This window comes from Suillus paluster, assembly GCF_016628075.1.
Source record: "Suillus paluster strain FC165 chromosome Unknown EDB91scaffold_106, whole genome shotgun sequence".
NCBI classification, from domain to species: domain Eukaryota; kingdom Fungi; phylum Basidiomycota; class Agaricomycetes; order Boletales; family Suillaceae; genus Suillus; species Suillus paluster.
The window spans coordinates 1-21,002 of record NW_024537666.1 but is presented as its reverse complement, the minus strand read 5'-3'; the positions used below and the strand labels follow the sequence as shown (position 1 = coordinate 21,002).

The window sequence follows — 21,002 nt, the reverse complement described above, 5'->3', positions numbered from 1 at the left end:
ACTAGTGGGAATTCTCCGTAGGACTTTGCTCTCTCTGGACACAAGTTTACCTTGTTATCACCGCTGACCCTCTGCTCTGACTTAGAGCTGCGCTCTAAGTATTTACTCTTACCTCTCTGACCCAACCAATCAATCCCCTTACTCCCCTCCATCCTAATACACTTCCTCCGCTTCTAGTCAGATCACAGCTAGTAGCATTTACCTCCTGACTTGCAACGCGGACCAAAGCAGTCTGCCTGTCCTATCATCAGGACATCATTGGACCCGCTCCAAATTCGGGGCACATACTTGGCTAAGGGTGCAGTGCAAGAGCTGAAGCCAAGCCCCGACCCCTCCGCTTCTCCATCCAAGCACAGTTCCTAACAATAGCTGAACAAGTGAGCTTGAGAGAACTGTGGGCCATGGATATTAACAACAGTGATGCAAGTGTAATGAGCAACATGCACGCACCTGGACATCCAAGAGCACACCATAACCTAACTACAAGCATCCTACAATGATGCACTATGTCTTCAATGAAGACCTGAGCATCAGGGAGAGCAGCATGGACTGCACCAGTGGACTTATGATGCTGGAATGCTTTTAAAATAGGTTAGAACAGTTGGCGCATTAGTAAGAAGCAAAGTCTGCCAAAAAAATCGTGAAGAAATGACCGTTAGGTGAAGGGAATGATGAGCTCGTTGTTGAGCATGGTGAGCACAGGGGAATATCAACCATGAGAATGATTGAGAAGGTGTAGTGTACCATAATCAACAGTGTGGCATGATTTGTGTTAGGAACAGTGCTCAGATGGAGAAGTGGAGGGGTCGGGGCTTGGCTTCAGCTCTTGCACGGTGCCCTTAGCCGTGTATGTGCCCAAATTTGGAGTGGGTCCGACGATGTCCAATGATAGGATGGGCAGACTGCTTTGGTCTGTGTTGCATGTTGGGAGGTAAATGCTACTAGCGGTGATCCGACTAGAAGTGGAGGAAGTGTGTTAGGATGGAGGGGAGTAAGGGGATTGATTGGTTGGGTCAGAGAGGTAAGAGTAAATACTTAGAGCATGGCTCTAAGTTAGAGCAGAGGGTCGGAGGTGATAACAAGGTAAACTTGTGTCCAGAGAGAGCAAAGTCCTACGGAGAATTCCCACTAGTAGATACTGCAGGAAGACGAGTAATATTAAGACTGAGAAGTAGCTAAATACATGGTATGTTTTTATATACGTCTATATAGGAGGCAGTGACTAGCAGTCCTTGGTATGAGGCTATGTACCGAGCATAATTTGTAAGTAAGCACAGGTGAAAAACATAAGTCGGAGTGGATATCAATATGTACATGTCGGATCAGTTAGTCGAGCACTTATAGGAAGTACCGGTGATCCAGGAAGTAAGTTCTATGTATCAATGGGTAAAGTATATACTTAAATGGGGAAAGAGGTTCCAGGGGAGTGGAGGCGATTTATGGAAGGCAACCAATGAGGTGGTCGAGCAGGAGTGCAGGAGCCAATGTGGGAGCCAACTGGCTTGAGCAGAGCAGCAAACGGAGCGGAGGTGATGGGAAAGTGGGAGGGGTGTAAGGTCGGGCGGAGCAGATATTAATATTGTCAGAGCGGTCGGATCAGGTATATGACAATTGGCCGGAATGTGTTAAGGTTGTGCTCAAGGGAAAGGTAACTCAAAGGGCTTGGCTTCAGCTCGTGCGCTGTGCCCCTTACCCAAGTACATGCCCTTAATTTCCAAGAGGCAGATGGGAAGTCCAATGGAAGTCCAGGTAAGTCTGGAGGTCAGACAAAGGGGGAGTTCAGCAGAACTCTGGAAGGCTAGGGGCGAATAGAGTAAGACTACTTCAGACAAGTCTGGAGTAGAAACGGAACAGAGGTAGACTACCCTAAGGTAGAGCCGGAGATATAGTCTTAAGGATTAACCCTAAGACTCGGAGGTGGACAGGAGATCAGACTCAAGTCCAGAGAAGCAGGCATGAGCAGAACTAAGGTGATATTTGAACTGAGGAGTACTGGAACTTTACAGGAGTTTATATACTGTAGGTATCATGTAAGGAATCAGTCAGCAAAGTAAAAGCTATGCCCAAAGCATATGGAAAGTCTATTAGTAAGTGTATAACGGATCAAAGCAATGAAGTCGAAAATGAAGTACAAATGGACAGATCAGTAAGCAAAGTGGAAAGGTATACAACTGGTAGCCAGAGAGCAGTATTCTAAAAGGAGATAGGTGAGAGTACAGAGATGAAGGTGGAGCACCGGGCAGGACAGCAGGACAGAGAACCAGACTTTCGTAGGGGAGATCCAGAATTCTGGGTCCGGAGGTACAGGATATGACAGAATGTCAATTCAGCACCAGATGTCACTACCTAATATAGTAGGGAATATTGAGCTCAAAAATCCCCCAAGTCAGTGCCAATGTGCTGATATTATTGCTGGTATAGGGTGTGGTATGTAGGTGTTACTAACAAGTAACAGGAATAGGTACCTCATCTAATTACTAATTAGTAATATTAATGATGCCACTCAGGTGGACAGCTTTATGTGGCTTTGTCTTGCTGCACTCATCCAGAGAGTATTTGCTATTTTCCCAGAGCATGAAGAAGGCACAAAGACGACCAATGTTGTGTATATAGAAGTGCTTAGAGGACTGACTGTGTCATATCCCGTACCTCCGGATCCGGAATTCCGGATCTACTTCATTGAAGTCCGGTCCTCTGTCTCACTATTCTGCCTGGTGCTCCGCCTTCATCTCCGCACTTACCCTTAACTCCTTTTAGATTAGCTATTGCTCCGGTTACCGGTTATGTCCTATTCCACTATGCTTACTGATCCGTCCATTCTTACTTCATTTCTGACTTCACTGCTTTGATCTGTTATACTTAGTAATAGACTTTCCACATGCTTCGTACATAGCCCTTACCTTTGCTGACTGATTTACTTACATGATACCTACAGTATATAAACCCCTGTAATACTCCTGGAACTCCTCAGTTCAAATATCATCTTAGTTCTGCTCATTCCTGCAATCTCCAGACTTGAGTCTCATCTCTTGTCCACCTCCAAGTCTTAGGGGTTAAACCTTAGGACTACTTCTCCGGCTCTACCTTAGGGTAGTCTAACCTCTGTTCAGTTTCTACTCCGGACTTCCATGGTAGCCTTACTCTGTCCCCACATAAGCCTTCCAGAGTTCCGCCAAACTCCACCAGACACTAGTCCTCCGGAACTCCCTGGACTTCCAGTCAGGACTTCCCCTCTGTCCCCTGGAAATTAAAGGGCATGTACTCGGGTAAGGGGCGCAGCGCACGAGCTGAAGCCTGAAGCCCTTTGAGCAACCTCTCCCTTGAGCATGACCTTAACAGACTGATTCTATTGCTGATTGATTTACACATTGTATACTTTTATGTTGTGTAGTAGATTGTACCTTTACTTTTGTCAAAATCCTGAATACTGCTCAAAAATGTAATTTATTTCAAAAAATTCAAAATTCTGCTATGATTATCAATTATTAAGTTCGGGAAGTGCTCCACTTGCTTCCTGTGCCGAAGGCACAACAGGTGTGGACTCATATTACGCCAGCGCTAAGACCCGTGGGAATGAACACTCTGGACTGTAGTAACCCTAACCCTATTACAACACGTGTTTCTGGTGCTTACAACTTTTGTGGCCGTCGTCCTTACCGTCCGCATCGTCCGCTCGTCATATTCACCGTTGCTGGCAATGGCGATGGTCGGTGTTAGTTCGACACCATCATACACCATCCAGGAAGCAACAAGACAGTCCACTCAAGCCTGGCGGAATGATCTCACTAACCTCTTTCATCAGGCAAAGGATCGATTCGCAGATGTCGTCTGGGAACTCCACTCGGACGATAATGACGACGACCACGATGAAGTTTGGGGCCACAAAGGTATTTATACTAGAGTTTGTTCATTGCTTTTTTGCTGATAAGGTCCAGCTATCGTGTATGCACGCGCCCCGCCTTCCTTCCAACAACGCTACTTTCAATTCCGCCCTCCTCCCATCGCTTCCCCGACTCCGTACTCTGCAAGTCCCTCTCCAGCGCCAGCCCAGTCTGCTATGTCCTTAAGTCTCACCCTGGACTACCAGGCCTCCCGTTCTCCCTCTCCATACCATTCATCATCCCCTTCGCCTTCTACGAACCTCAATGCCGTCATGCGCATACCAGCCATTAGCAGCACAACGCTGTTTTCGAATGAGCTGGAATATCTGTACACAGGCGAGGGACTAGGCGAAGCATTTGAATTTCTCTTTGATACCTCTGAGTCGCGTGAGCTTGTCGATGCAGAGGAGAACCGCGTTGACAAGCTGCGCAAAGACCTCGTGTTCATGTGGCGATCTCGTCTTTATTCTGACGTTCGCATCGCTCTGTCTGGCACCTTTTCCTCGACAAATCACGAGCCAGCAACCGCTATTTTTTCTTCTCACCGCTTCATCCTCGTATCCCGTTCCCCCTACTTCCATGCGCAGCTCTTAAACTGGGCCCAGCCAACAAAGCCCGGGGAACCAATCACGGTCACGCTCCCCTCGCCTCCTTTTACCCCAGCCTCACTCCATTTTACCCTGGGGTATATCTACACGGGAACCCTCGTGTTCTCCCACCGGACGTATGACCTGGACACCGCGTTCGCGATCCTTAAGTCGGCGATGTACCTGTCTTTGGACGGGCTGGTCGCTGAAGTCCAGGCCCGGATCGTGTACGAGATGCTTCACGGACTGTTCCATGCGTCTCTTGAATTCAACGAGTATGAGCGCATCACGGGGTCCAAGTGGGGTACTGGCGGGTGCCGGTGCCGACAGTGCGCACGGCGAGCGCCTCGTGTACTCGAATTCGCGCTTGCAGACGATGTCAAGAACACGTATTTGGAACGGGGCGCTCGACGGGCGCTGGTGGGCCTGTTCGGTGAAGGCTGGTGCATCTCTGAGTTCGCATCGCTTCCGCAGAAGATCCGAGAAAATCTGCTAAAGGGTTTGGCAAAACGAACGACGCCGCTAAACCTATTTCCTCTACTGTTCGCCGCGCAGCACGCGATAAAGAAGCTTGACGCTGTCATCGATGCATGGGCAGACACGTCGCGGGAGATGGTACTGCAGGCGCGGAAGGCGATCGACGAATGCCTTGTGAGTCAGAGCGCTGAGTGCTTCGAACAGGAGGACTGGCTGCAGATCATGGAGGCAGATGGAATGAGGTTTGAGGACGGCGAGCGGGTTGCCTGGGTGATGGAAGCGATTAAGCGTGGAATGATTGAGAAACACGCTGGGATGATGTATCAGGTGAGGATTGAGGTGAGGTCAACCTACGCATGATGCTGACATTTGATCAGACCCTTGTAAATATTCTCCTGCGACCACACCCAACAGATGAAGACGCTGCTATGCTCTCCGCCACATCGCACATCCGCGTGCAAGTTGAGGACGCACGTGCAGATCTCATCCGGTACATCCGAAAGCGTTGGGTGGCCACGCGTCAACAAGGCGGTTTCGATGGCCTCGAGGGCTGGGCCATAAAAGAGATCTCTCAGGGTAAGCTTTTACATACCTGTCTTATTCTCTGATGCTTAAAACTTTTTGTCAGAACTTGAAGTCTCTGTTGAAGACCTCGTATCACCCGCTCAGCCCTCCAACCCCCGACGCACTGCCTTCCGCAAGTCTTCCGTAGCTACAGATGCGGACTCTGATACACTCAGTGTACACTCGCTGCGCGCGTCTGTGCTGAGCCGTAATATCACCGGCCCTCACAAGCATACCCGTGAGGCCACAAATACCTCATCCGCTGCAAGCGTGCGCACCATCGGGCGTTCGTCTCCACGCGTTCCTACGACTCCCAAGTCTAATGATGTACGGCCTGACTCTAAGCTCACGCCCGAGTCGCAGAGTATCACATCTGTACGATCAAGTGCGACGGAGAAGGCTATGCAACGCAAGATACCCTCGCCTCGCACAGGCAATGTCAGTCCCACGCCAAATGGGACGAGGCCCACACTTAGTAAACTCATCACTTCTTCCTCACCATCTCCAAAGCCAAAATCCATTGCACCCTCGGTGCGTTCACGTGTTTCCAGTGTCCGTTCCTCCGCAAGAGAGTCGACACTTCGTATTCCATCTGCTTCCCGTCCGAACTCGAGTTTGTCCAGTGCAACAAGCGATGCCACATTCAGGACTGCACCTTCTGAAGCGATCACGCCGCGCTCGAGGAAGGTGTCTGGAGGCTCTACGGTTTCAAATGTGAGCGCGAGAACTGTGGGGACGAGCAGAGGCACTCCTGTAAGAGAAAGACTATCATCTGGAGTGTCCACTTCAACCACAACAACCTCTGTGGTCGCCACAAGAACATCCGGGCGTCGCTCAGCAACCGAATTCAACAAGCTGATCCCCTCCAAGCGTACACCCACTAAAACCGCCACCCTCTCACAAAGGAAGCCACTCAGCAAAGTCATCGAGAATCTCAGTCACTCTCAAAAATCGCCTCACATTACGCTTAGCGACCTCGACAAGGGCAAGGATCGCGAGACGGTCAGCCTCGATGATGATGGTAGCTCTCCGATGCAGGATGCGGCCTTTCCCACAGCAGACTCTCCCCCAGCACTCACCCGCCGCGGGTCATCAGACACCATCACCACAAGCGTACGGACTCCCGAACAATCTGCCTCCCCGGTGGAGGCGAACGTTTTGGGTCAGCTTCGCGGCGCGACGCTCGATATTGGCATTCCATGCATAGTGTCGTCGAAGCGCAAGCGCTTCAAAGCATTCGCACGATACATTGGCGAAGTCGAGGGCGAGCTTGGACCCTGGGTCGGCATCGAAGTACCACTGGAGGCCTGGGTCGGTGACCCCTCAGACGGCCGTCAGTGGAACGATGGGTCGTGGGGGGGCATCCGTTATTTCGATATCGGGAGTAGCGGATCAGAGTGGGAGTTTGGCGCAGACGACAATCAGATGCAGAGACGGCGAAAGATGGACTGGATGAACGGGTCAGGGAGGGATACTCGCGGATTGAAACGAGAAGGAGACCAGTTGACTGTAGGAATGGATCGTACGAAGCGGATGCGAAGCTCGTCGCCCGCAGCATCAGACCTGTCGACGTCCGAGTCGAGGGGACTGTTTGTCCGACCACAGCAAGTCCTCTATGTCGTGGATGCTGTCGGGGCTGATCTCTGATGAAAGAAGAATGGGACAGTTGGTTTTATTATTCTCTTCTCGTGGGTATTGATACCATTATGGTTTGCTTTTAAGTCGTCATGTTTTGATTTTGCACTTCAACATACAACCACGATCCTTGCATTGGTATACCAGACAATCACACTCTCGCGCTTCATTTCATCTTTGCATACATTACTGATGACAATACACTAACTTTCGCCACCAGCAGATTATTGATTCTAGTATGGAAGATTGGTCAGGGGGGATTTTGCAGGATTTTATTTCTTTTTAGATTCTGCTCTTCTTCAGCTGATGAAGGTTTCGCATCATTTCACGTTACTAGTGCTACCATCCTAATCGAGTCCTTTTCGAGTCTTCGTATAAAAGTTGTAGCACGTTGTAACGCCGGCGTTTTTGAAGTTGACCTAGTGAACTTAATTACTCTCGACCGTCTGGTGGTCCTGCGCCGCTTGCGAAACGCAATCAGCTTCTCGCAGTTGTCAGTTGCGAGGTGGCCTGGAATCCAGGGACACAATGACACTAATATGGCGTGCCATGGGGACATACTTATGCCAGGGCGGCAAGTTGTACAGCATGAAAATAGCCAGGTCGTCAAGAAGGCTCGCAGCACTCAACAACCTTGATGGTGTTCCGTCCGGAAAGGTGATGACGTCACTCCGAGGAACTACAACTACAATATTATTAATGCAACGTCCACAGGGTGGCCCTATTACACAGCCAGTAAGTAAAGTTCATGACAAATGACAGAAAGAACAAACATGACATCTATGTACCAACGCTGTTACAATGACCATACATGCATGTACCAAACCATATCGTCCATGTAAGAAAATATGTAAGAGGCGAACAAACAATAGTCCGAAGAACAAGAGAAAAAACCGAGTTATGGTATTCTAGATGTGCTTGGAGCATTTCCCCTTCCTCCCCTACATAATCACGCACTCCTTTTCCTCCAATTTTGCACCTTGAATTCCCATCTCTGCAAACGTGGTGGCTGGTTTTGAACCAGGCGCACGAGCAGCCTGAGGGGTCGGCGTTCTATCTCTATCGGCTCCTAGTGGACCTTGTGCCTGTGCTGGCGGCTGCGGCTGCGGCGCCGAACCTTGCCTCTGACCAGGCGGTCTTCCAGCAGCACGTGCATACGCCGGCTGCTGTGCCTGTGGCTGCTGCGATGGCGACTGTTGACGAACAGGCGTAGCACTCCCAGATCCAGGGTCAACAAGCGTGTACCGATGTTGATTAGCGAACTGCCTTTGCGCTGGCTGCTGCTGTGGAGGTAGTTGCTGGGGCATAGCAGAGGGTGATGATCCCTCAGAAAGCGATAATAGCTGGGCGTGGACCTGTGGTGGAGACTGCTGCTGTACTTGTCGCACAATAGAGCTCTTTCTCGCCATCTCCATGACTTGTCTACCATCCTCCAGACTCATACGTGGCTGGACGCTGGATCGTTCTCGGGCTTGAGTGCGCTTGCGCACGAGCTTGGCTTCGGTGATGGTGTCGTGTTCTTGTCGTGAGAGGGCTTGGGGGACTGATTGGTTGAGCGCTGCGATACGTTCTACAGCGTCTGTATTTCCGTGTTCAGCAGCCTAAAAAATCGTTAGGAATAATACATAAATACGAAAAAAGAACCTACGAGGGAGTACCACTTCATGGATTCCTGAATATCCTTTTCACCACCGACACCGACCTCTTTATAATAGCCCATCGCAAACTCGGCGCTTGGTAGCCCACGCCTAGCGGCCTTTTCAGCAAAGGTAAATGCGAGGCCTTCGTCCTTGTCGAAGGCGCCTTCTGCACCGCACAAGAACCATTTACTGAGGGCCATATCTGCCTCCACCTCCGCCTGCTGACTGGCAAGGGAGTAATACTGAACGCTGAGCAGTGCATCAAAGGGGAAGGGCGGACTGGCAAACTCGTAGGCATGACCGAGCTTGTATTGAGCGGGTGCGAAACCGAGGTAGGCTGCGCGTTCGAGGTGGCGCCTAGCCTCTGATTGAGCGGCGGGGGATTGCGGTAAGAGAGAGGGAGGCACTGAAGCGGGGGAGAATTCGCCGAGGAGGAGGAGGGCGTAGACATACGCGGGTTGTGGTGTTGTAGTACTTGCGAGGGTTGCTGCGCGCTGCAAAAAAGGCAAGGCTGTAGCTGGGTTTGGAGGGAGTCCTAGCTGGCCAAGTAAATGGGCCATTCCCATGCGCTGAAATGATGAATTAGAAAAATGACAACCAAGAGAGAGGAGACGTACGTAAACACAACTTTCGACGGCCAATTTTGCGCCTCTTTCGAAACAGTCTTTTGCATGAACTGCATCGTTGAAATTTTCATAATCGCGACCTAGACGGAACCAGGCAGCAGCGTAACCAGCACGTGCAGCAGTCTCGAAATCGCGAAATGCCTGACGAGGGTTGTGTGGGATGCGATCTGGATAAGCGCCGCTTGCTTCGAGTGTAGCACGGAGGTAGACTGCTTCAGCAGCGAATAGGGGAAGTGGGTTATGGGTTATGGATGCAAGTTGTTGGACGATCGGTACAGCAGTTGCAACGAGACGTTGTAGTTGTGGGTCAGTGATCGTGACTGGACCGGATGGGATGTCTGTCGCGCTTGGATTTTGTGTACGATCAACGAGAAGAAGAACGTCACGGGCCCAAGCGAGTTTGAGTGCAGGGTCATGGGCAGGTTGTTGTACTGTGGGAAGAGCGGTGGAAAGGCTTTGCACTGTGGGAATAGGGGCTGTGAGACTGGGTACAGCGTTCTGTGCACTCTGTGAACGTGTAGGTGGTTGATGATGCATTGGTGGGATAGGTTGAGGTGGTCTTGGTGATACTGGGAGAGGAACACCAGCTGGGTTTACGTTCCAGGGGGTGTTATTGTTTGGAGGTGGTAGAAAAGAAGTGCGTTGGGGTGGAACAAAACCTGGAGTTGGGTTGTAAGGTGGACGAGGAGAGACAGCACGGTAAGAAGGTGTTTGATGTTGAAGATGAAAATTTTGTGGTGAACCGTAAGTAGAAGCGGTCTGATCTAAGGAGCGAGCCATCTTGATGTAATAGAAGGTCAGTTTGAATTTAACAACATGTAAATCGCGCACGTTAGATGGTAAATCTGGGTCAACGCGTTGTGGGCGAGGCGCGGGTAATGGCGATTTTGATTGATCTCGTTGTTGGGTTATATATTCTGATGGAAGAGGTGGTAATGGTGGTGCAAGTGGAGGTTGAGGTTGTCTTAGGTAGTCTGCTGGAAGTGGTGGAACTGGAGGTGCTGACATTCGAAGGTGATTATTTACGTAGTTGGCAGGCAGGGTCCATTCCGATAATAACAATACTTATAACGCGAACTTGTCAATGGCTATACATATCTTGACCGCAGTAACCTATTTATGGTCACTAGCCGAACTATTCACAGCTATGACCCTGCCTGCTGGACAGGCAGAGCAGAGTCAAGACTATCGTCCCTCAACCGTTACGCCAAAAGGCAGTGATAATGAAGGGGCAGTATTATGGGAACTCAGGTAAGCCAACGCAGACCTTGGATGTCATTACACTAGTGACAACATATTCCGCGTAGTACCCCCAGAATAGGCTCGTGACCTCGGCGTAAATACAGCCCGGAAATATCACCCGGGTTCTTCCGTCAGAACTGCCACAGGCTCCTTCCCCGCACTTGTTCTCTCGCATCCCAGTTGCCGACTTGCAGACAACACCAACGAATAGTCTCTGCTCATCGAGCACTACGACCTCCTCACTATGAGTGCACCAGGTCCCACGATGAAGACATTTCAAAAGCGTTTTTGTACTGCTCTTCCTCGCTCAATACCCTCATCATCTCCTCCATCTATCTCCCGCGTACGATCCGGTTCATCACCTTCTACTCGTTCTCTCTATACTACACCTTCCAGTCCACTTGCTTTCTTTGACTCCCCACCACCACCACAGCCACAACCTAGCAAACCTCATGCCGTTTCCACTTCTCGTCTTCCTGTAAAGGCAGAGGGCGAAGGTTCCGCCCATAATTCGCATGGACAACCCCCCTTCTCCTTGGCACTTACATCCCCACAAGCAAATCCAAATTCTCCTCCCCACACCCCTCCTTCCCATCAGTCTTCCTCTTTCTTTCCCTATCCCCCATTTGTACCAATACCCTTCTACAACATCTCCCTTGCAGATTCACACACCGACTCTCATCCACGCGAAAAGAAACAAAAAGTTCGCTATCATCTCGACGTCGGCGCCTATGGCATACCGAAGAAATCCAAAGGCCCAGTCTCAGGCAGACCAATAGCCAGCGGTAATCCCAATAGTTGGCGAAAGATCGACCCTCAGCACCAGAAAGAGGATCTCACTCTCGCAGTTCAAGTAGGCGAGGATGCCTACTTTATCCAGGAGAATGCAATGGGCGTCGCAGATGGTGTCGGTGGTTGGTCACGAGCAAAGGCCCCTGGTATGTTTCATTCGCACCCAATTCTTCATGTTCTCACCATATGTACCAGATGCTAGTTCATCTAAGATAACAGACCCATCACCTAGTGCTTTGTTCGCCCGCAGATTAATGCACCATTGTTCAGCAGAGACACTACAAGCCGAGGCTTCAACCTTCCGTCGCCGCGATGTATCCCCTTCTCGCTCTAAATCCCCCCACCGACATACGGGCTCTACCGCCCTCAATGCAGCTTGGCCTGGCAAGGCCGATATCGACGAACTTCATGAAGAGCTCGAAGAATCACTAGAGGACCTTGAAGACGGACTAGACGTCCTAATGATCCTCGAACGTGCCTACGAAAGCACAATCAAGGCTCACGTCATCCCAGAGCCTCCCTGTCCGTCTACAAAGGGGACTCTATCACCAGGGCTTCCATCCATACCCGAAGAAAACCCCCTCACCACCTCCGCCGAATCCCCACGCTCAACCCCCCAACTATCCCCTTCAAAGATGATCCCACTCATGACAGGTTCTTCAACCGCCCTCGTCGCAGTCCTTCAGCACTCTTCCAGCACCCCTCCCCCAGCTACATCCCCACCCCGCCCATTCATATTCCAGAATTCTACAGATACCCCCCCTCGCGAAGAGACCCACGACGCAGTACTCAAGATCGCCCATCTCGGCGACTGCATGGGTATGCTGGTACGTGACGAGAATGTCATTTGGCGCAGCAAAGAAATGTGGCGCGCCTTCAACACCCCCGTACAACTCGGTCCCGCATCATCTGCACGCCCTCGAGATGCCCAGATCCTCAGCCTCCCAGTTCAGGCAGACGACATACTCATTCTAGCATCTGATGGCCTGTCTGATAACTTGTGGGATCACGAGGTCCTTGACGAAGTAGTGCGGTTCAAGCGCTCTTTCCTGAAGAGCGACAGTGATGGAACTGGTGAGGGTCTATTGGGCCGTCGAACGCTAGCTGGTATGCTGAGCGAAGCACTCTGTTCACGTGCGCGTCGCGTGAGCGAGAGAAGGGGGCAGGGCATCGAAGACGGAGTGTTTGATATGGAGGATGAGGTCCCGTTTGCATGTCGCGCAAGGGAGTCAGGGAAACCATTCAGAGGTGGTAAAATAGATGGTGCGTCTATTAACTTTACCTGTTGCACGATATTCAAGAATCGTTCGCAGATATTTCGGTATTGGTAGCCGTCATTTCACCCGCTACAGACGTCGCCCGGAGCTCCTTGTAAGCTCGCTCAGCGGATTTTTTTGTTTCTCGTCTTCGAATTCGACACTCATCGCTCTATCGCATTTGCACATGTATCACAATTTACCTTGGAAGTGCTCTGCTGGTTTATGTTATGTATAGATATACAATGTCGCCGCTGCGCTGTCGATGTATAGCAGCATATTTTGGGTTTTGTACAGGCATCCGACCGCGGTAAATAGGGTCGGAGAGTAATTTCAAGCTAGACTATAATGTACAATATTAGAGTCGCCTTGCTTTTCACAATTTCACTGCATGATGCGTGAACTGTTCTTTAATGGCAGGCTCAGGGTGATCGTGCGCGTAAATAGAACGATCCGAAATTTACAAAGCAGTGAGCGTTGTAGGTGTAATCATACATCTTGTCAATTCACTTCCACACCCTACCTACCCTGAAGACATGTACGACTCGTCCCTGCCGCAAGTCGTTTGTATGCTATGAATTCATACCGGCTGCACTTGCCTGTTAACTTCTAACTGCGCATTGCTCGCCCCAGCCGCTGATCGGCTCAACTAGGCTTAACTCACTGTCAAGCGCTAGATCCTAAAGCCTGGGCTTCCAATCGCAATCCCCCAAAGGTATCCCTCGTGCTGCCCTAAACAATTCTTTCCGTTTTCCGTCTGCATTCAACCAGCAGTGGGCCGGCATGTTCAGGGACCACATAGCTTTTAGTGCCAGTGAATGCTATACATGGGAGGGTATTTTTCTACCGCCTTCCAATTGATGCGCACTCGTCGCTGTTGTCACTTGGAAGTTTCATATACCCATTGACAGCCTCTCAGTTCCCCGCCTTTTTATTTCATCATTGCGCCGCATGTCATTGGTTCACTGCTTCGAGGGTGAAGATCTGACCGCTCATACTCAAGCCAATGCGGTACTACGAACAACGATACTCGGAAATCAATGAGCTAGTCTAGAACTAGTTCAACCAAGTCTGCCACCGAGATTGTGGAAATGCGGTGCATATGTACGTCAAGCCTACCGGTGCGTACAACTTGCGGTACCACGAACGACGATACTTGGAAGTCCACGAGCTAGTCTTGGATCAAGTTTGTCACTGAGATTGCGGAAATGAGCGCTAGTATAGCACCAAGCCTGCCACGGTACGTACAGCTCCTATGGTTCTCGTAGGAAGCTTCTTCCTGATACGGAACCTGCAGCTTGCTGCGCCCATGCCGCTGATCATGATTCTGGCAGTTCTGGACTTCAATAAAGATAAAGACCTATATCATAACCTAATTGAGCAGAAGTACCGGACAATGGCTACAGATAAACTAATCCAAAGTTGATGCACCTTTCAAGATGGGTGAGTGCATTTCATCTGTTGCACGAATATATTGTACACCAACGAACATTTCGCAAACACGCACTCGGAGAAAATGTAAGAAAAAATCAAGCACGAATTATACCATGTCTCCAACGGCGTACCAGCAAAACTTGAAACACAACACACTAGTGATGAGAGAGCCACCAACACCATTCTCTGTCGTCCGTTCATTCTTTCTTCGTTCGTCGGACCGTCTCCCGCCCTTCCAGTGAACCAGTCAAACCTCCGCCTAACGAACAAAAAAATTCCCCGCTCAAGTAAGCCAATCAACCTCCCACCCTCGGTTGCCATCCTGATCAGCGCACTTTCGGCGACTGCAACAGCCCATCCCAGTCCTCTCAACGAAGACATGAGAACTCTCGTGCGATCCGCATCTCTCCACAAATGATGGTACACATCGTGCGCGATGTTGGCAATGACTGTCGCCATTGCGAGGCTCATTGCAACATAGAGTACGATGGAGCTCCTCGTGAAAAGGTACGTGAACGCGCCTAGGATTGCCAATGATGCGCTGATCAGGAACAGCTCTGCGCTGTTGGGAGTGTGATCTAGATATGCCAGATTTGGGTAGAGCTTTATGAGCCTCCCGTCCCCTTTGGACCGCATGTAAAAATGCCAGTACGATATTTGACCCCCGTTCCAACATGGATCAGACATTAGGGGCAGGATAAAAATTTGTTTGATACAAATTCATATGCACTTGCCTGTTCTAACTGCGCACTGCTCACCCTGGCCATGTATATCAGCCGCTGATCAGTGATCAGCGTCAGCTTAACCCATCCTGGATCCTAAGGCCTGGGCTCTCAATCACCGGTTCCCCGCATTATCCCTTGCGCTGCACTAAGCCATTTCGTTTGCTACGAATTCATAGGCACTTGCCTGTTCTAACTGCGCACTGCGCACCCCCATGTTTATCAGCCGCCGATGAGCGTCCGAAGCTTAACCCATCCTAGATCCTAAAGCCTGGGCTTTCAATTCAATCGGTCTCCCACATTATCTATTGTGCTACCCTGAACCATTCAATTCTTTCCACTTTCCATCTGCATCCAACTGGTCCGATATGGTCAGTTACAGGGACTAGATTCTCGTGAATGCTATGCACAGGAGGGGATCATTATACCGCGTTCAAATTAATGCGTACTCGTTCGTCCCTGCTTTCATATGCCCACTGACAGCCTCCCCCCCTTTTCATCCTTGTGCGCCTCGATGTTATGTTAATGCTGACGTGACTCGTACTGGCCGCACCTCGTGTCTCTGAATTGTATTGCAAACTGGAGCCACCTTGGTTTGCTTTCCGGTTGGAGGGTGAAAGCTTGCCGCCCATACTAGAGCAAATGCGGTTCTACGAAAAACGATACTCGGAGGCTTCAACGAGATAGTCTAGATCTAGGACTAGGTCGGACTCTGTCGCTGAGATTGCGGAAATGGGTGCACACACCAGGCCTACTATAAGTACTTACATGAAAGCTGACGAGCTGTCTTGGAACAAGTCGGGCGCATACTGACTAGTATAAAGTTTATCGGTACGTACAACTCCGTGATTTTCGCCGGAAGCATCCCCCACGACTCCCCTCACTAATGAACGATCTTCATTCTAGAATTCTTGACAGTCGATACTGAACGAAATTGAATCAACTTGTGAGGAAAAGTATAGTTTAACCCCCGACAACAGTGCACGATAAGACCCACTCACTGACCTTCCCTAACACGGTAGCAGGAATAAAAGCCCCTCTTCACCAGAGTCAATTGAAGCAAGGCAGCTCACCCTGAGTTACACACTTTCCTCGAGTTGGTGGGTGTTTTTTTCTCGAACCATAGTATCCAGCGGACTCAAATATTTCAGCAAAAAAAAGAATGGCGACAGCCAGCAGCCCGCGTAGATTCCTCATCACCGGTGGGAATGGCTTCATTGTATGGACCTTTCATTATCACATAGAACGATGTTGAATATGATGTTTGCTAGGGTTCCCATGTGGGGAAGGCATTATTTGAGAGGGGCCACTATGTTCGCATCGCAGATATCAAGCCGACTTCTTATTTCAAAGAGTGCATCTCGAATGAGGTTCTCGTTGGAAACCTCTGCGATATGTCATTCTGTGAAAATGCTGTTCGGGGCATGGACACGATCCTGCACTTTGCCGCGACAATGGGTGGCATGGGTGCGATCCATGAAGCGAACGACTTCATCATATACAAGGACAATTCAACAATGACATTCAACCTCGTACATGCAGCTGTATGCCGGGGTGTTCGGCGTTTCTTCTATGCATCTTCCGCCTGCGTGTATCCAACATCCTTGCAGCACCATGCCATGCCAACCCCCGTATCTCTCCGCGAGCAGGACGTGTGGTCTTCTGGCGCCCCAAACCCACAGGGCCTCTACGGTCTTGAAAAGCTACACTCCGAGCTACTTTTGATACAGTTTGCCACAAAGATGGAGATACGCATTGCTCGGTTTCATAATGTCTTTGGCCCACGTGGCACATGGTTTGGCGGGCATGAAAAGGCGCCCGCTGCACAGCTGAGAAAGGCTCTCGCCGTACACATGGAGCCCAACGCTCAGCATGAAATCGAGATTTGGGGAGACGGAAAACAACTGCGGAGCTTCCTCTACATCAACGATTGTGTGGAAGCCATTCTCCTTCTCATCGAGTCCAACTGCAGTGAACCAATTAACATTGGATCTGACTGCTCCGTGGCTATCGAGGATCTCACGAAGATTGCAGTGCAATCTGTCGGCATGAACATAGGAGATGTCCCTTTCAGATACATGAAGGATTCTCGTCCGATCGGAGTCCATGCCCGCAACTCAAACAACGACTTCGTTGTGGAGACATTGGGATGGACTCCGCAGGTGACCCTCGAGGCCGGTATGATGAAGACTGCTGAATGGATCAGAGGAGAAATGGAAAACATGCTCATCGGCAAGGACAGGGCCAGCCGGACCTCACTGTTGCGCAGTCTTAAAACAAGCGAGGTCGTATACTTGAATAAACCCATCATCACATTCGCTATCTTACTTCCCATCACCTCCCGTGGTCTCGAGGCGCCCGAAAAGAGCCTCGACAACCTTCGAATCTTTGCACAGTCCCTTGCCCGCACTACATGGCGTGACACGCGCGAGCTTGGCGTTGTCCGTTTTCAGGTGAAGATATACCTAGGAATCGATCAGGACGACGAGTATCTCCAGCGCCCTGCGAAGAATGACGAGAAGTCAAATATCACCGAATCAGTCTTATTAGAAGAGGGGATCGTGAATGTCTCGACCGAGATTTGCGATGTACCACGCGGTCATGTCTGCGCCATATGGCGCCAGTGTGCACACCGCGCTTGGAAGGAAGAGGCCGACTATCTTGTGCTAATGGGCGATGACGTGGTTCTACTCGATGAAGGCTGGATGAGAGAGATCCACAAACAGTTTTTGTTGATTTCACAGCGTGAAAATGTTCCTCAGGGTATGGGATGCATCACATTCACAGATGTGACTTTCCCCGGCATGCCCACGTTCCCTGTTATTCACCGCACTCATATGAACGTCTTCGATGGCCAAGTCATACCCGACATTTTCATTAACCAAGACGGCGACCCTTTCCTCTTCCAGCTGTACCGCAAATGGGGCTGCTCCGAAATGATTCCATCAAGAATTTCCAATGGCGTTGGTGGAAGCTTACCTGCACGCTACACCCAGAAACATGCAGACGGATGGACGTTCGGTCCACTCCAAAATGCAGCATCAGCACTGGAGGCATGGTTGGCGACGTCTGTCCCGACCGCTGCTCGCAAAATGACTCTGGATGTTATCATTCCCAGCTACCGGGTTCAGCTCCCTTTCCTTGATCCCATCATCGACCTAAAACCTTCGTCAAATTGTGAAGTCATGTTTATCATCATCATTGACAACCCACGCTCTCCGAGCATTACCGAGCTGGAAGCGAAGTATGCTCATCGCCCAGATGTCCGCATCCGCGTCAATGAAAGGAACCTTGGCGCTTCGGCGTCACGAAACAGAGGCATGAAGGAATCTGCCGCGGAATGGATTCTATTTCTTGACGACGACGTAACACCACGAGCTGACATTCTGATCGAAACTGAGAAAGTCATTCGTACGAATCCACAGGCTGCTGGTTTCATTGGAAACATCGATTTCCCTGTTGCCAACACTATTTTCACCAATGCCGTTCACCTTGCCGGCGTGACTTTCTTCTGGGACATTGCCGCGAAGATGCCACGGGATGAGAGTGACATGCCTTGGGGAGTAACGGCAAACCTCATCGCCCGCCATGTTCAGGATTGTGTAGAGTTTGACTTGCAATTCCCGAAAACAGGTGGAGGAGAAGATATCGACTTTTGTCGGAAGAAGCGCGACTTTTCCGTTGCCCATGGGGGGAAAGGGTTCTATCCTGCTCCTCATGTCGCCGCAACTCACCCTTGGTGGAACGAGGGTCAAAGATCGTACTGGCGTTTTTACATGTGGTCCAAAGGCGATGGGGGGCTCATAAAGCTCTACCCAAATCTGACTTATCTAGATCACTCCCCAAACAGCGCAGAGCTATTCCTGATCAGCGCGTCATTGGCGATCTTAGGTGCATTCACGTACTTTTCCACACGGAGCACCACCATGCTCAATGTTGCAATGAGCCTCGCAATGGCGACGGCCATTGCAAACATCGCGCATGATGTGTACCGTCATTTGTGGAGAGATGCGGATCGCACAAAAGCTCTCAAGTCTTCTCTGAGAGGACTGGGATGGGCTGCCGCAGTCGCCGAAAGTGCGCTGATCAGGATGGCGAGCGAGGGTGGGAGGTTGATTGGCCTACTTGAGCGGGGAGAAATTTTACTCATCGGGCGAAGGTTTGACTGGTTCACTGGAAGGGCAGGAGATGGTCCGATGAACGAGGAAAGAATGAATGGACGACAGAGAATGACGCTGGCGGCTCTCATCGCTGGTGTATTATATTTCAAGTTTTCCTACTAGTGTGCCGCTGAGGTGATCAGTATGATTTGTACTTATTATCCTTTCTTCGATTCTGCGCGTTATATGATCGTTGGTTGTACGATATGTATTATCTAGGAGTAGCCCATAGCATGTAAGGAACGTCATTGACAGATGAAATATACATCCGAATCGCATCAACAATTAGTCAAAAGTCGTCCTTTCGAGACTTTGAATTTTCACCCAGAGTTGTCCAGTTATGACGCTCCAAACCCCACTTCAGTAATAAAGTTCCACGATGCAACCTTACAGTGCGCGTCGGGTACGCGATACAACTGTCGAGTGCGCAATACAATCTACTATGTATGCGCAACACAACCACCAAGTATCACAGAAATCTTGTGTAAATACTACTAGTATTTTACCAGATTGTCAGCTGTGCGGGCGATCATCAATTATCCTCGTAGCAGGGGTCCATGCCGTGAACCAACATATGTTATAGAAATAGTGCTGCGACGGAGACCACGCGTGTTCATGATAGCGTTGGAGGTCCTCTGACATGATTTCCTCGCTCGGATGCCATGCTACCATGTTTACAGTCCCTATGTCCAAGTCGTGAGACAAGCCACTCGAACAATTTCGACACGTACTGGCGAGCATCGTGATATTTGTGTGCATCCAGCGAATTATAACCTTACCTCAACAAGCTGGTGGATGCAGTCTATCTCCAACCGCGTTAAAATATGTGTCCATAGAATCCCGAAGTCGCGGCATGAACAATATTGCAGACATTATCGCAGTGAGCGCCCCGTAAGTTGGCACGCAATGACCAGTTAGATAGACGAGGTATTGAGATAGCGACCCAACTTTTGTCTCATAGGGCTTTCGTGAAATATCGGTATGTTCAAGTGGTACGCGAGTGCCATCTGGAGTATACGCGAATCTAGCAAACAATAGGCACTGAAGGACATATGGCGATCAATCAACCAGCATCAAGTCCAGCGAAGGCATATGTCACTTACTGGTGCCCTAATTCCATCGTCGCAATCTACAAGAGCTTCGTTAGTGTTCATCCAAGAAGGCACCCAGTTGAAGGCCAATCCGGACTGTAGCGACTTCGGCTAAGTTAAGAGTAGCACGCCGGAGCTGAAGAGTTGTGAAGACTCATTGTTCCGTGTTGAATATTGGCATTACTGCACTGAGTCCGAAAGAAAGAAAGCAAATTGGAGGATGGTAGTAGTACTAGGTAGACAGGGTATGGCAACATGATGATGACGGTCAGTGAGGCTGTATCAGGCGGTTGTTTGGCAAGGGCTTTGGATCCAAACAAAACTTCCCGCTTTTGAACATTTCCAACTGTACCACAGTGACACAACGGGGAAACTGACATTTTACCACATTTTGCCGCCAGTGAAATTACATTCGAAAGGTAATCTAGAGTGCTCTGGAACGCTCTAGGCTAGGTCTGGAATACCCTAGCCAGGTCTAGACCTGCTTTTGATTGAAATCTTGCAAGAGGCAAAATGTTGAAACCCCCCGATGTGTGATAAGACAGTCGCCACACGGAGATAAGAGTAATACTGACCGAGGGAGACACCGATATCCTCGCGCATGTATTCAATTTGGAATAGGCTTCCAAACAAAATTTGGGCGCGGAATAGGACTTCCTCCTCGGGCAGGTTATGCGGCTCAAAATGCCAACTATCAAGACATTCGATTAGGTGTACTCGCATATGGGCGGGTATCACAATTGGAGAACTGATGAAGTGTTCGATTAAAAGACTCAGAGAAATGGCAGAAAAGGTCATGTATAGTGGTTGACGGTAGTCTGGGTGTGGTGTTCATGTTGCTAAGTAGTTCAGCATAATCTTAAAAAGTAAGGGAGATCTTAAAAAGTAAGGGAGA

General features: G+C 49.9%; 5 protein-coding genes across 5 annotated transcripts; 3 read left to right on the top strand and 2 right to left on the bottom strand.

Moving 5' to 3' along the window:
• The first annotated feature begins 3,518 nt into the window (after positions 1–3,518).
• On the top strand, positions 3,519–7,585 carry EDB91DRAFT_1350518 (uncharacterized protein). The gene is made up of 4 exons (XM_041326071.1): positions 3,519–3,887; positions 3,936–5,272; positions 5,323–5,521; positions 5,574–7,585. The coding sequence occupies exons 1-4, from the start codon at positions 3,698–3,700 to the stop codon at positions 7,154–7,156; spliced, it is 3,309 nt and encodes a 1,102-aa protein (XP_041171302.1). The 5' UTR covers positions 3,519–3,697; the 3' UTR covers positions 7,157–7,585.
• A 206-nt stretch (positions 7,586–7,791) lies between these two features.
• On the bottom strand, positions 7,792–10,457 carry EDB91DRAFT_1166362 (HCP-like protein). The gene is made up of 4 exons (XM_041319991.1): positions 10,242–10,457; positions 9,402–10,190; positions 8,793–9,353; positions 7,792–8,745 (listed from the first exon to the last, which is right to left on the bottom strand). The coding sequence occupies exons 1-4, from the start codon at positions 10,416–10,418 to the stop codon at positions 8,086–8,088; spliced, it is 2,187 nt and encodes a 728-aa protein (XP_041171301.1). The 5' UTR covers positions 10,419–10,457; the 3' UTR covers positions 7,792–8,085.
• A 182-nt stretch (positions 10,458–10,639) lies between these two features.
• On the top strand, positions 10,640–13,109 carry EDB91DRAFT_1166358 (uncharacterized protein). The gene is made up of 4 exons (XM_041319990.1): positions 10,640–10,661; positions 10,718–11,590; positions 11,640–12,707; positions 12,758–13,109. The coding sequence occupies exons 2-4, from the start codon at positions 10,897–10,899 to the stop codon at positions 12,817–12,819; spliced, it is 1,824 nt and encodes a 607-aa protein (XP_041171300.1). The 5' UTR covers positions 10,640–10,661; positions 10,718–10,896; the 3' UTR covers positions 12,820–13,109.
• A 762-nt stretch (positions 13,110–13,871) lies between these two features.
• EDB91DRAFT_1166354 (uncharacterized protein) lies at positions 13,872–14,960 on the bottom strand. Its single transcript, XM_041319989.1, has 4 exons — positions 14,690–14,960; positions 14,488–14,641; positions 14,035–14,421; positions 13,872–13,940 (listed from the first exon to the last, which is right to left on the bottom strand). Exons 1-3 carry the CDS (start codon positions 14,819–14,821, stop codon positions 14,135–14,137), a joined length of 573 nt encoding a protein of 190 aa, XP_041171299.1. The 5' UTR covers positions 14,822–14,960; the 3' UTR covers positions 13,872–13,940; positions 14,035–14,134.
• A 920-nt stretch (positions 14,961–15,880) lies between these two features.
• Positions 15,881–19,139, top strand: EDB91DRAFT_1229087 (glycosyltransferase family 2 protein; the record flags this gene model as incomplete). Its single annotated transcript, XM_041321036.1, has 3 exons — positions 15,881–15,956; positions 16,008–16,075; positions 16,128–19,139. Exons 2-3 carry the CDS (start codon positions 16,019–16,021, stop codon positions 19,137–19,139), a joined length of 3,069 nt encoding a protein of 1,022 aa, XP_041171298.1. The 5' UTR covers positions 15,881–15,956; positions 16,008–16,018.
• Positions 19,140–21,002: the final 1,863 nt, after the last annotated feature.